This window comes from Sphaeramia orbicularis, chromosome 3 (assembly GCF_902148855.1).
Source record: "Sphaeramia orbicularis chromosome 3, fSphaOr1.1, whole genome shotgun sequence".
Lineage (NCBI taxonomy): Eukaryota > Metazoa > Chordata > Actinopteri > Kurtiformes > Apogonidae > Sphaeramia > Sphaeramia orbicularis.
Window position 1 is genome coordinate 30,487,178 of NC_043959.1, and position 12,933 is coordinate 30,500,110.

The 12,933-nt window shown below is 36.8% G+C and overlaps 1 protein-coding gene across 1 annotated transcript in view; it reads right to left on the bottom strand.

Annotated features, from left to right (window-relative positions):
- LOC115413880 (neural-cadherin) overlaps nucleotides 1-12,933 on the bottom strand; it is a 527,604-nt gene that overhangs the window by 39,198 nt on the left and 475,473 nt on the right. Inside the window, exon 35 of the mRNA XM_030127006.1 lies at nucleotides 4,549-4,793. Within this exon, the coding sequence (XP_029982866.1) occupies nucleotides 4,549-4,793 (245 nt within the window). The remainder of the gene's footprint in view (nucleotides 1-4,548; nucleotides 4,794-12,933) is intronic.

Below are 12,933 nucleotides of genomic sequence, written 5' to 3' on the forward strand. Positions count from 1 at the left end.
GTGTGAGACTGGAAGAATGGTAGGGGACGTTCTTATTAACCATCTAATGTACACGGATGTCCTCCTTACAGCAACTACTCAGCTCCTGCCTGCTCAAGTTAAGGTGTTAACATTAGCTAAAACCAAGGATCAAAAGCCCCTTTTAACTCATTCTATATGGAAGAAATGCTAAGTATAAAACTGAAGAGGTGTTAGAGTATGAACATATGGGTACTTGGTTGTTTGTTTTTTGTGTGTTGATTTGTGATGTTTTGTTTCATTGCTGTTGTTGTTCACTTTGTCTTATTGTTTACTTCATTGTGTATTCATTTTGTGTTGCCTTCAAAGATATATGTATGTATTTATGCATCTTTTACTTTTCTGGTATGTCAATGTATGTGTATGCGTGTCTGTATTTATTTATTTTCTGTTTTTCTGGTATGTCATTGTAGTTGTGTATGTATGTATGTATATATATATATATGTATCAATCAATCAGTCAATCTTTATTTATATAGCACTTTTTCATACAATGAAATGTAGCACAAATTGCTTTACATATAAAATCAGTGCACCCCACCACCACCACACATACACACATACATACATACATGTACACACAAACACACACACATAGACCCCGCCAACCATGTACCTAATGTTAATACCCGTAAATAATAAAACAAAAAGAAATAGATAAGGAAATAAAGAAAAGCAACAGGCTGAGCACGGGGGACCATAAAACAACACAGAGGAGTATGTATGTGTATGTGAAGATGATAAGTAAGGTTAACTAACTTGATTTTTCATATTATGCTGATAGGAAGCTAAAGGATAGACTGTTTTGTGGAGAAAGGGTGGAATTAAAGGAATTAACGTTTTTAATGTTTTAATGTTGAATATTTATTACCTCCACCAGAAGGTCTAGTGATCACTTTGCTTTGTGTGCGTGCGTGTTTGTTTGTTTGTTAGTAAGATAACTCAAAAAGTTCTGGACGGATTTTCATGAAATTTTCAGGAAATGTTGATACTGGCACAAGGAAGAAATGATAAAATTTTGGTGGTGATCGGGGGCTGGGGGTGGGGCTTGTCTTTTTTTAGTTTTCTTATCATATGTTTCATTTGTAAAGACTATGTGGGATAACTTGGTTTTGTTGCGTATTAAAAATAAACAAGAAAAGCACTCAGAGAGCACAGACCTCTGCCAAGACAGATCTGACCCCCCCCCCCCCCCCCCCCCCCGATCACCACCAAAATTTTGTAATTTCTTCCTTGTGTCAGTATCAACATTTCCTGAAAATTTCATGAAAATCCGTCCAGAACTTTTTGAGTTATCTCGCTAATAAACAAACACGTACGCAAACATGCAAACACACAAAGCAAAGTGATCACAGTACGTCCTGGTGGAGGTAATACACTAAACTAAACTAAATATTTTGAGCAAACAACGTCAGGAATGATATAGTGCGTTATCATGAGGATATGGGGGTACATGTCAATTAATGGATTAAAAAATATAATCGGAATGGCCATTAAGTGACGCTATACTTTTACAAGTTTTACAAATACTGAAGAAAATGTTTGTGTTTCTTTATTCACTGTGGAATTGTCGGCTGCAACGTTTCCATCTTTGTGTTGTTATCCTTATACTGTTTTTTTTTTTTTTTTGTACCACTGTTGACCTGTGTGCTGATTCTTCGGCTTCCTTCATACTGCCTCTTCCAATATATAGATGAGTCTAGTCTGTTACTGCAGCAGAGGTGCAAAGGCAGAAGGCGCCAGCAAAAACTAAATAAATAAATAAAAACTAAACTAAAAGCAAAGGACTGCCAGCGATGCCTGGCTGTGGCAGCCAGTTGTGTATTCCAGGTGCATCACTTTGCATAACTTATTTCTGCTGTTCGCCATGCAAAAAACAAAAAGATAAGATAATTATAACTGGGAGAACTTTACAGACGTGTAGAACATTATAAACAATAGTTGCGAAGCCCTTAAAATAATAGATATGTGCCTCAAACTGAGCTCTCTGGATTTTATTTCATGTCAACACTACCTTAAGCTACAAACCCCTGTCAATGCAGACCCTTTTCATTGCTTTAACACTGGGCTATTTCAGGTTCGAAGGCCAGCTTAAGCCCTAATTGAACTGGATCATGATGGAAGCTCTATTTCACTGTACTTATCCATTTAATCCCTGTCCAAGCTTAAAGGGTTCGGAATAAACTGCCAACAGTTTTTGGCAACAGGGAGGAAAATTGATCACTGCAGCGCTCTGTGAGCTGACATCTCCATCAGTTTGAAAAGTCATGACAATGAGGACACACTCTGATGCATTACTAAGTTTTTTTTTTTACCAAAACACGAATCTGAACAAACATGATGAGGCTTTAGTGGGATGCAGGGATATTCTAATGTGGAGCCTACTCTAATATTAATATGGTAATTATTACAAACAAACAAGAGTGGTGTGTTGTGAGGGCCTGTTAGTCCATATCCACCCTGGGGTTTTTGTAAACCCACGTCACTGTAAATAAAGCCTATAGGGACTAAGCACTGCAGGATACTCATTACCACAGAAACATCAATTACATCATTAGAAACATCTGGTACCATATTATGATACTGTGAAAGAGACAGACAGAAACTGAGAAGGGGCGGGGGGTGTTGCAGTGAACTGTGGTTGTGGTGCTATTTTGTTTTTGTCAGTTTTGTGTGAACATTTGAGTATATGTGAACTTTGGATTCTGCACAACAAAACATATTTAGACCTGAGTCAACTTGCAGACTGACCTCACCTTCCCCTGAGCGATCCGGGTCATTCCAACACCTACGGGGATTCCAAAAAGTACTTTCCGCCGTCGCCTTTACACAGTTTCTCACCTTTGTATACTACTATTACAACTCCTTTTTTTGAGTGTTTTTTTTGGCAGGAACTTTCTATTCTTTTTTCTATGTAATGTTCAGCTGTGTACAGTGTCCTGCGCAGAATATATCAATGGTTTCCAGCAGTGTTCAAATTCAGCAAAACCATTATATTATCCAATGTAATGGGTTTTATCAGCTGGTCAGCACTTATCATCATATCCCCTTTACTTTACTGAAAAGGAATATGAGTGAATAAAACTTGCATTACCTTTTTGTAAACAGGAGTTCTGCGTTGGCAACTGCTGTGGAACAACAACTCCCACCAGTCATGTAATTTTAAGTAAATATTTTTAAGGTTATTGGGAGTTCAATGGTAGAGAGTGGAAGATAGTTTTGCAAAGCTGACAACCATGGAATGAGGCAAAAATACACGAAGATAGTATAGGATTTTAAAATGTCCAAGTTCATGTTTAGATTCTTCTTTTTTTTTTTTTTGCGGTGCCTGGCAGCATGTATATTTAAAAATGTAAAAAAAGGAAAACACTTTAAGGCATCGCAAGAAGTTGTAGCTAATGTAAATTTTGCATGAGTCTGCATTTACTCTTTACTCTCCTACAATAGCGCTATTACCTAAAGCATGAATAAAGAAAAATATTTCTGAGTTAATATTAATTCATCTTTTCCATTGCATTGTTCCAAGTGCTACTGCAAACTTCAACACAAGCAAACATGACAAGAATACATCACCCCTTTTGAATAAACTAGAGTCATATGTGTCATATACACTACAAAAAAAAAAAAAAAATTAAGGATATTTTTTTAATTTTGGGGCTCTTTTTTTCAGTTGGGATTCTTGCACACTTTTTACTTTTTTGTGTGTGAATTGAGCTGAAACACGTTTTTGTAATGACCAGGCATAGTTTTATTTACAAATTGGCAAAATTGACCAAAAAAAAAGACAAAAAAAAAAAAAAAAAGAAATATCCTTAATTTTTTGTTTGTAGGGTATATCATATTGTGTGGAAATTTGGGGCAATGTGTATAAAACTAACATAGACCCTATAATTAAACTCCAAAAAAAGCTATTAGAGTAATAAATAAAACTGGTTATCTTCAATCAAGTAATACATTTTTTGGAGGATCTGGTATATTAAAATTTTTATATTTCATATTTAAAAACAATGGAAATTACGTTTCATGCTAAAAGCAAAAATCTTCCTATTTGTATTCAGAAAATTTTTGAGTTAAGAGAAGGAAAATGTAATTTAAGAGGGATGTTTGTGTTTGAAACATGTAAAGCAAGAACAAACGTTAAAGTTCGCTGTGTTTCTCTTATTGGTGTCAAACAACGGAACTAGTTGAAGGATGAAGTGAAACTGTGGAGCTCGCTGTCGATTTTTAAAAAAGCTTAAAGTTGTCAAATTCTCAAGGGCTATGAAAGTACAATGATCTCTAAGTGACTTCAGAAACTGAATGGAGACTAATTTGTGTAAATGTTTTATTTGCTGCAACTTCAGGTAATTCAAAAGATGGGAGTAGGAGAAGCAGAAATAAGCCTCTTGCTTCAGCTTCTTCCTTTTTCAGTTATCAGATGTGTTAATTTTATGTTTTTTTTTATATGTATGTGTTTTTGTACATAACTGAAATAAAAATATTCATTCATTCATTTTTCATACACAGCAGGCTATGTTGTGCAGTACTTACCTAACAAGGCCATGAAGCAGATACAGATGGCGAAGAGAGAACTGAAGCTCAGGCCAACGTCCTCCCTGTAGATGGCGAGTGTGGTCTCACAGTGGCGTCCCCTGTAACCCTCCGGGCAGTGACACGTGAACTTGGAGGGCGACTGGGCCACACAGGTCCCCCTGTGACAAGGCCGCGTGGCACACAGGGTGTACACGCAGGACTTCCTTGTCCCATTTACACGGATCATGTGACCAGGTGGACATCTGCCATGACAGGGTGAAAGGGGGCAGAGAAGAGGGAGGTAGAGAGTCAGATTGGTTTCAGTAGAGAAAACATGAAAAGAAAAGCAAGAGGGGAGCAAACAGAAAAAGCCAAGAGGGAAAACAATCATAAACTGCATGATACGGTTCACTTAGATGTAGATGAGCGCAGATCTGACTAGATTAAAAAAAACTTTACAAAATGCTCAACAGATCATAGCTTGTCAAGAAAAGCGAGGAAAAAAAGGGTATGACGCTAATCAAACTACGCAGTTACAGCATTAAAAGACTAAATAAACATTATATAAGGAAAACAATGTCTTTTACTGTTAGCCAGAGCAAAAAAAAAAAACAGTTAATTACTGCCCTTAAATCAGTTATCTTCCACACATGTACCTCAAAAGACAAGTGGATGAGATGAAAATGCTGACTGCTGCACTGGCAATAACTAGGATGATTTTATGCAGACAGGGGCACATTTTCTGCCTCACTTCAGAAAGCACCACTGTAATTAAAAGCTCATTTGGGTGTAACAGCTCAAACAAACATTTTACGAGCTCATTAATTCAGTATCCCATTCAGTGTCTATGGACCAGCTCCAGGCTGTACATTTTGATGACATCAGAGATGAGTCTTAGTCTCTGGGGATTTGTTGGTGCTTATAAATACTGACTTAAGATCACTACTAAACATTACACTTTGAATGATAGACTAGTTTATGGTGTAAATATCACTGAGGAGTTGACATATTGTATCTGTTCATATTTCATGAGAACTAATGAACAATTTATGCTCTGATGCAAAATGAGTATTTATACAGTAGTTAGTGTTTACAGGAAGTCAATAGAGGCTACTACTTCAGTTCATGTTTTAGGTAATCATTTGTAATGAACTTGGGAAATGAGTTCCACCTTCAGGATCCATGTAACCATATAAATAAATAAATAAATAAATCAGAGCTGTGTCTATATGATCAAAAATCATTATAAATGTAAAAAATAAAATTGTTATCTATACCCAGCTGATATAAAATGTAGCTAAACAGAATTTTCACATGCAATGTTTATGCAGAAGTTGTTTTCATACACAACTTACTGTATGTATTATTGAAAAAAATCCCCGATATTTTCTTGCAATATACAAGATCAGTGTAAAATTAGAAAAAAAAAAGAAAGAAATTGATGCATAATAAGTCTTCTTATGTATAATGTATATAAAACACTGCAGACTCAGCACATTAAAGTTTGAACTGATGTTTATACGCTGAAAAAAGGTGATTGTTAAGTAAGATAGAGTAGATACATAATTTCCCAAGAGACTAAAGGCACAATATAGACAGTAAAATAGAGCAAAAACAGCAACTGAGAGCAGATTGCTGGACTAACCCCCCCCCCCCCCCCCCCCCCCCAACCCACCACCTCCACCTCCACCTCCCAACCCCGCCCCTGTAGCTGAAGAATTTAGCGACTCTGGGGACAAAGAATCTCCTCAGGTTGCCTGTTGTTCAGCTCTATGACAGAAATGTGACACTGAACACTCCTCTGCTTCATTATGGTGGTGTGCATTAACTGTCTCTGACTGTCATTGGACATGACAGACTGGATTCCACTGGGTCCTTCTCCCAGAATTCCCAGATGTCCGGCTCATCTGACCAGCTTGTCCACATCCGGAGCCATTCTCTTACTGGTGTTGCTGCCTTAACACACCACAGCACAGATAAGAAGAACACTGGCAACCACGGACCTGTTTTTAATTTGTATTCAGAAGTGTTTGCTGTGCATCACAGTCCAGGCCTTTGTATTCTTCATCTGTCCACCCCAATACACCAAACCACCTGAGCATCATCTGAGAACATTACATGATATGGCACATCTTTAGGTTGTATGTAGCCTCTTAAAACCAGCCACAATTCCATCTGTGTTGCCATGGTAATGCTACACAATATCTGCAGCAATATGCACACACATAACCAGAGGAACATCAGCTAAAAGCTCAACCAAACAGAAACCCAACTCAAACAACAAGCGCTTAAATGGACAAATATCTAAAACAAGCTGACAGTCTGAGACCAGCATCTGTCATGAATAATTTAACAAAACAGACCAAAGAGACAAACTTTGCCGCAATAAGCTAACACTAAGCAGATAAAAAGAAGTATTATTTATCTACCGCTAAAACTCACTGAACGAAAAAAAAAAAAAACTAAACTAAATAAAGGTAACATTATGAACCGATGATTATGAATGTTGTCTTATCTTTGCTGTTGTCTGATCATAACTTTGTTTTATATGAATGAAGCTTCTGTTATCAGCTAATGCTTCTGTTACACTGAAATGATTCCCACTAAAAAACAAATGGCAGAGGTTTTAACCCTTTAGCCCCTAATGTGTCTGTGGTGAGAGTTCTGAATGTATGATTTATTTTGAATATTCATTACAATTCAACCGTTTGCTCAATAGGAAAAAATTAAAAATGTGCTGATAGAATAGACTTCGTGCTTTCCATAGACATCTGAGCATGCTCAGTGCACCCCACACCCCCTGTGTAACAGGGGGTAAAACACAGAGCGCCGAATGAGAGGGTCTAGTTATAAAAATAGTATAGTTTTGGCTTTTTTGTTTGTTTGTTTTTTAACACCGTTTTCCTTGTCGTTTTTTTGTTTTTACTGTTGTTTGTAGTGACAATGACTTGCACTTGTTTTTCATAGTTTGACTTATCCTGTCAATTCTTGTGTGTTGTAACAGTGTTTTGTATTTCATGCTGCCTCTTGGCCTGGACTTTCTTGAAAAAGACGTTCTAAACCCTTTCATGCACGAGTTATGAGAAGTTATGAGAGTTATGAGAGTGTTTTTATTCCTCTTTAGGCATGAAAAAAAAACAATGTGATTAAAATTTTCTTCTGAAAAATAAATAATAATAATTTAAAAAAATAACAATAATAATGAAAAAAAAAATTAAAAATACATTAAAAAAAATAATAATGAAAAAAAAAATTCCTATGAACCTGTTTTTCATGAAGCTGCAAAAATGTCCACTCAGCTGGACACCACACGTTTAATTTTTGACACACAGAAATATGTATTTACTGATAAATTGTGTGAAAACTATGGGGAGGGCTTGTGATTCTGGGGCTTTATGCTCAGGAGAGATCTACATAATGTTACCAATTCATCCCAGAAAAGATATGTAGTGTCTTAAAACTTTAATAAAGATATGTGTAAAAAACAACAACAACAACAACAACGAAAAGAACAACAAAATCCATGAATATACAAGAGAACAGCTGTAGAATGGCTGTCCACTGTAGTGACCAGTGTACATGAAAGGGTTAATCTCAATGGGATCTTTTTTCCTGGTTAAATAAAGGTTAAACAAATTAAAATTAAAAAAGTAGTGTTGTTGTGATTTTCCTTTATTTTTTTTTTTTTACTGTGTTTTTACCTATTTTTGACTGTATATCTGCTTTTTGGAGTTCGACCAGGTGTCAAAAAGCTGCTGGACTGTTTCATAAAAAAACTAGAAGCACTTGGAGAGCGCAGACCTCCGCCAAGGCTGATCAGTGCCCCCCCCCGGGCCCCCCCACGCCAAGGAGGTAATGTTTTTGCCAGGGTTTGTTTGTCTGTCTGTTTGTTTGTTTGTTTGTCTGTCCGTTAGTGTGCAACATAACTCAAAAAGTTATGGACAGATTTTGATGAAATTTTCTGGTCTGCGCTCCCCCCGTGGCCCCCCCCACCCCCGATCACCACCAAAATTTAATCATTTCTTCCTTATCCCATTTCCAACAAACCCTGAAAATTTCATCAAAATCTGTCCATAACTTTTTGAGTTATGTTGCACACTAACGGACAGACAAACAAACAAACAGACAAACAAACCCTGGCAAAAACATAACCTCCTTGGCGGAGGTAATAAGAGCTCCAAAACAAAAACTACTGGACCAAAATTCAAATATTTGTTGTTCAGTGTGTTCCAGTTCACAGTTCGTGTTCAACATCCTAAATATCTTATTGATATACATTCTGAGCGTCTTATTTAGTAAAAACCTGCAAAACTTCAATTCCTCTCTTTGTCTTTTTCTGTTATTCCACCCTGTTTGACACCTAAAACACACAGTAAAGCAAAACCACTGAAGAAAAGGAACACAAACACATACTCAGAGCAGCTTTTATGACACTGAAACAGACACAAATTGACAGCAGCACGTTTACCTGGAATAATATCTCAGGGGTTAAAGCACAGGTGTCAAACATGCGGCCCGGGGGCCAAATCCAGCCCGCCAAAGGGTCCAGTCTGGCCCTTGGGATGAATTTGTGAAATGCAAAAATTACACTAAGATATTAACAATCCTTTTAGATCAGGTTCCACATTCAGACCAATTTAATCTCAAGTGGGCAGGATTCAGTAAAATACTATCATAACTAGAAGCACTCGGAGAGCGCAGACCTCCGCCAAGGCTGATCAGTGGCCCCCCCCCGTGGCCCCACCCCCGATCACCACCAAAATTTAATCATTTCTTCCTTATCCCATTTCCAACAAACCCTGAAAATTTCATCAAAATCTGTCCATAACTTTTTGAGTTATGTTGCACACTAACGGACAGACAAACAAACAAACAAACAAACCCTGGCAAAAACATAACCTCCTTGGCGGAGGTAATAACATAGAAATAACTCCAAATTTTTCTCTTTGTAAACATAAATATTTTCATGTATTTACACTAAAACAAAGTATAATTTCGCAAAAAATATGAATAACCTGAGTAAATATGAACAACCTGAAATGAAATTAAGAGAAACTAGAAGCACTCGGAGAGCGCAGACCTCCGCCAAGGCTGATCAGTGGCCCCCCCTGTGGGCCCCCCCACCCCCGATCACCACCAAAATTTAATCATTTCTTCCTTATCCCATTTCCAACAAACCCTGAAAATTTCATCCAAATCTGTCCATAACTTTTTGAGTTATGTTGCACACTAACGTACAGACAAACAAACAGACAAACAAACCCTGGCAAAAACATAACCTCCTTGGCGGAGGTAATAAGTACAATTTTATCAAGATTCTGTCTGTTATTAAATGTTTTGTGTGTTTGTAGATCCATTGTGTTCTGTAAGTTATAATGATAAACTGAGGCCGAAAATTGTTAAAATTACACTTATCTTTTCAGTTTGTTCATGTTATTCACACCTTTTGAAAAGCTAGTTTGTAGATGTAAACCTTTTCATAATGTAAATTTACTTTTTTTTGCTCTGAAACATAGAGAAAAGTCTGGAGTTGACATTATTTATATATTATTATATTATTATTTTACTGGTTCGGCCCACTTCAGATCAAATTTAGCTGAATGTGGCCCCTGAACTAAAATGAGTTTGACACCCCTGGGTTAAAGGGTTAACAGTTATAGTCCAATGTGACTATGGGTCAGAGGACAGAGGAAAGCACAGTCATTTGTGTTGTTTCTATGCCTCTGATGTGTAGTCTCCCAGACACACTGTGCTCTGCTATTGTGGAAATTTATGATCCAGACCATAAGGTGTGGGTCCATACGGTCATCTTTTCTCTCAGTAAGAGCGCATGTATTGCGTTGAAAGAAAATCAAAAATACATTATGTTCACAGCTGCACTTCCGTGGTCCAGATGAGAGCAGGCCTGGTGGATGAGGCAGTGGATGGCGTCTCCCACACCTGCATTCTCCAGCTGGGAAAACTGTAGGGTGTCCGCCCCGTGTCAAATCTAAGGTCTGAGGAGATCGGTCTTCATTTTGTGTGAAGTTAATGCAACCGACCTGAAGTCACTGAGCACACATCTGTATAGGTGAGACACAGTGTGGGGCCCCTCCCCAGTCGAATGTTCAGGTTAAAGATGTACTGAAGCCCCCCCCCCATACCTTGTTCAGTGGTGCAGACATTTAGAAGAAACCACATCTGGGTCTTTCCTCGGGCAAACTCACCTCAGCTCTCCTCTGATTTGATCCAATGTGCTGATATGTGAGGGAAGGGGGGGGGGGGGGGGGGGCGTTTACACTGTCCATGCTGGCAACATGGGGAGCAATTACTAAGACGCTGATGTGAGTTTGTACTCTTAAATCTGTCTGTACCCTGAAGTTAAATGTTTATTCACTCTTCATTAACCAATTAAACTGTATTAGCTGCATATCCACAACCATACATGAACACAGTGATGCATTTACTTTATATAATAATACTCCATAGTAAATTCTTTAGAAAATACTACATCTGTGCATAAAAACTGAATTTAAATGGCGTTGAAATTGCAATGTGGCATCATGAACTGCGTACAGATAACACCCCACTTTTAATTGGCGTGCTATCTGTACGCATTATAAGCTTTCAGCGTGTATATTTACGCTGCATAAAATAGTACGCCATGAGCGCGATTAGCCGCTAGCGCATTGACACGCAATCAAACGGCGTTAAATAACACGTGAAAGGATGAAAATGCGTACGTATAGCACGCCAAATGCAATAAACTGGCGTCACATACAACGCAATTTCATGAGATCAGTCTGGAAATTGAAAGAGTAAATTAAATTAAGTTCTTGTGAGTGATTATAGATCATAAATTGCATTGGAAGCCACATATAGTATATAGCAAAGGGAAATTATCTATATCAGTTATTTTTCTTTATAAAGTAAGAAATTTGTTGAATTAAAAATGTCTGCATACTGTATTCTTTACTTGTACCGTTTTACATGTTATATTGTTCTGAAGCTTGGGGAAATTCATACAAAACACCCAATTATTAAATTTCAGAAAAGAGTGATTACAATAATAAATAAAGCTGGATACTGAGAATCAATTATTTATAGGATCCTTCACCTTGGAATTCATTGATATTGTGTATTTACAGACATTGGAAGTGCTTTTTCATACAGTGAACAATAACCTTCCTATTAGCTAACATCATTTAGATTAAGAGAGGGAAATTATGTTTTAAGACTAATAACTGAGAGTACAATGTAGTTCTAATTCTAGGTTATTCCTTGGAAGGAATATGATAAACAATAATAAGCCTTGTGCTTAAGCCTCCTTGTTGTTATTATCATTTTTTACTGCAACTGAAAGCTGCTAAATTGCTTTTCATTGTGGTATTGCAATGACAATAAAGTTCTATTCTATTCTATTCTATTCTATTCTATTTAAGGTGACAACATTGGTGCGAAATGATCATTGTTTACTGTATGATGTATTTGACCAAAAATAAATATTTTGTTTGTCTGTTGTAAAATGTATTTGTATGTGTACCTGTACATATACTAAAGTGTACGTGGTTTGGACAAGTACAATGAATGTAGTTGAGCAACGTTTAAGATCTAGAAGCAGTGGTCATTTTAATCCATAAAGACCTAGCGCTACTTTAGTGGCAGGTCCTAAATGATTTTTAAAAATTTTTTAACCTTTGTTAAGTGATTTATCACAATTTATTCTAATATTATTCTCTGTATTTTTTGCATTTTTAAGTGAAAATTAGATTTTCCTATATTTAAATTTACTGATCATGTAAATGTTCATTAAAGCTCAGATTAACGCTGAGGGTTATTATATCAAAAACAGAGAAAACTGTAGAAAAACTGACTTTTTTTCAGTAAAATATATCATTAACTGAGCATAAAACAAGTGTCTCCATCCACTGTCATTGATCCAACTTCATGGGTTTTACTGGTGAATCAGTGTTGTAGAGGATGACGGTGTTTCATGGTAACTACAGAGCCTTTGAACATCCAAATGGGTCATATCTGATGACCATGAAAAGATGACAAACTGTATTTTATACCAATTATTGACATGGATTGATAGGATTAGTAGCTCAACAGGTATTAAATATTCTAGATCAATAAATGATTTTGGTTGCCGGTGGACGTTTGGGCGTTTATGGGTTAATTTAGATTTCCAAATATAAACTTCCCCCTTCATACCAATTTTTTCAGTTTTTTCTCTTATTTTTATCTTGCACAGGGTGAATGTGATGGTGCTATAACTGATTAAAGCAAAAAAAAAAAAAAAAAGAAGAGACCGTAAAAATGTTTGCCCCTCTGTCTCTTTCTACTCTCTATCAACTGGAGAACTTAAAGTGGTTTACTGCCTTTCAACACAAACTACAGTACATTTACTCCCAGAAGGACTCC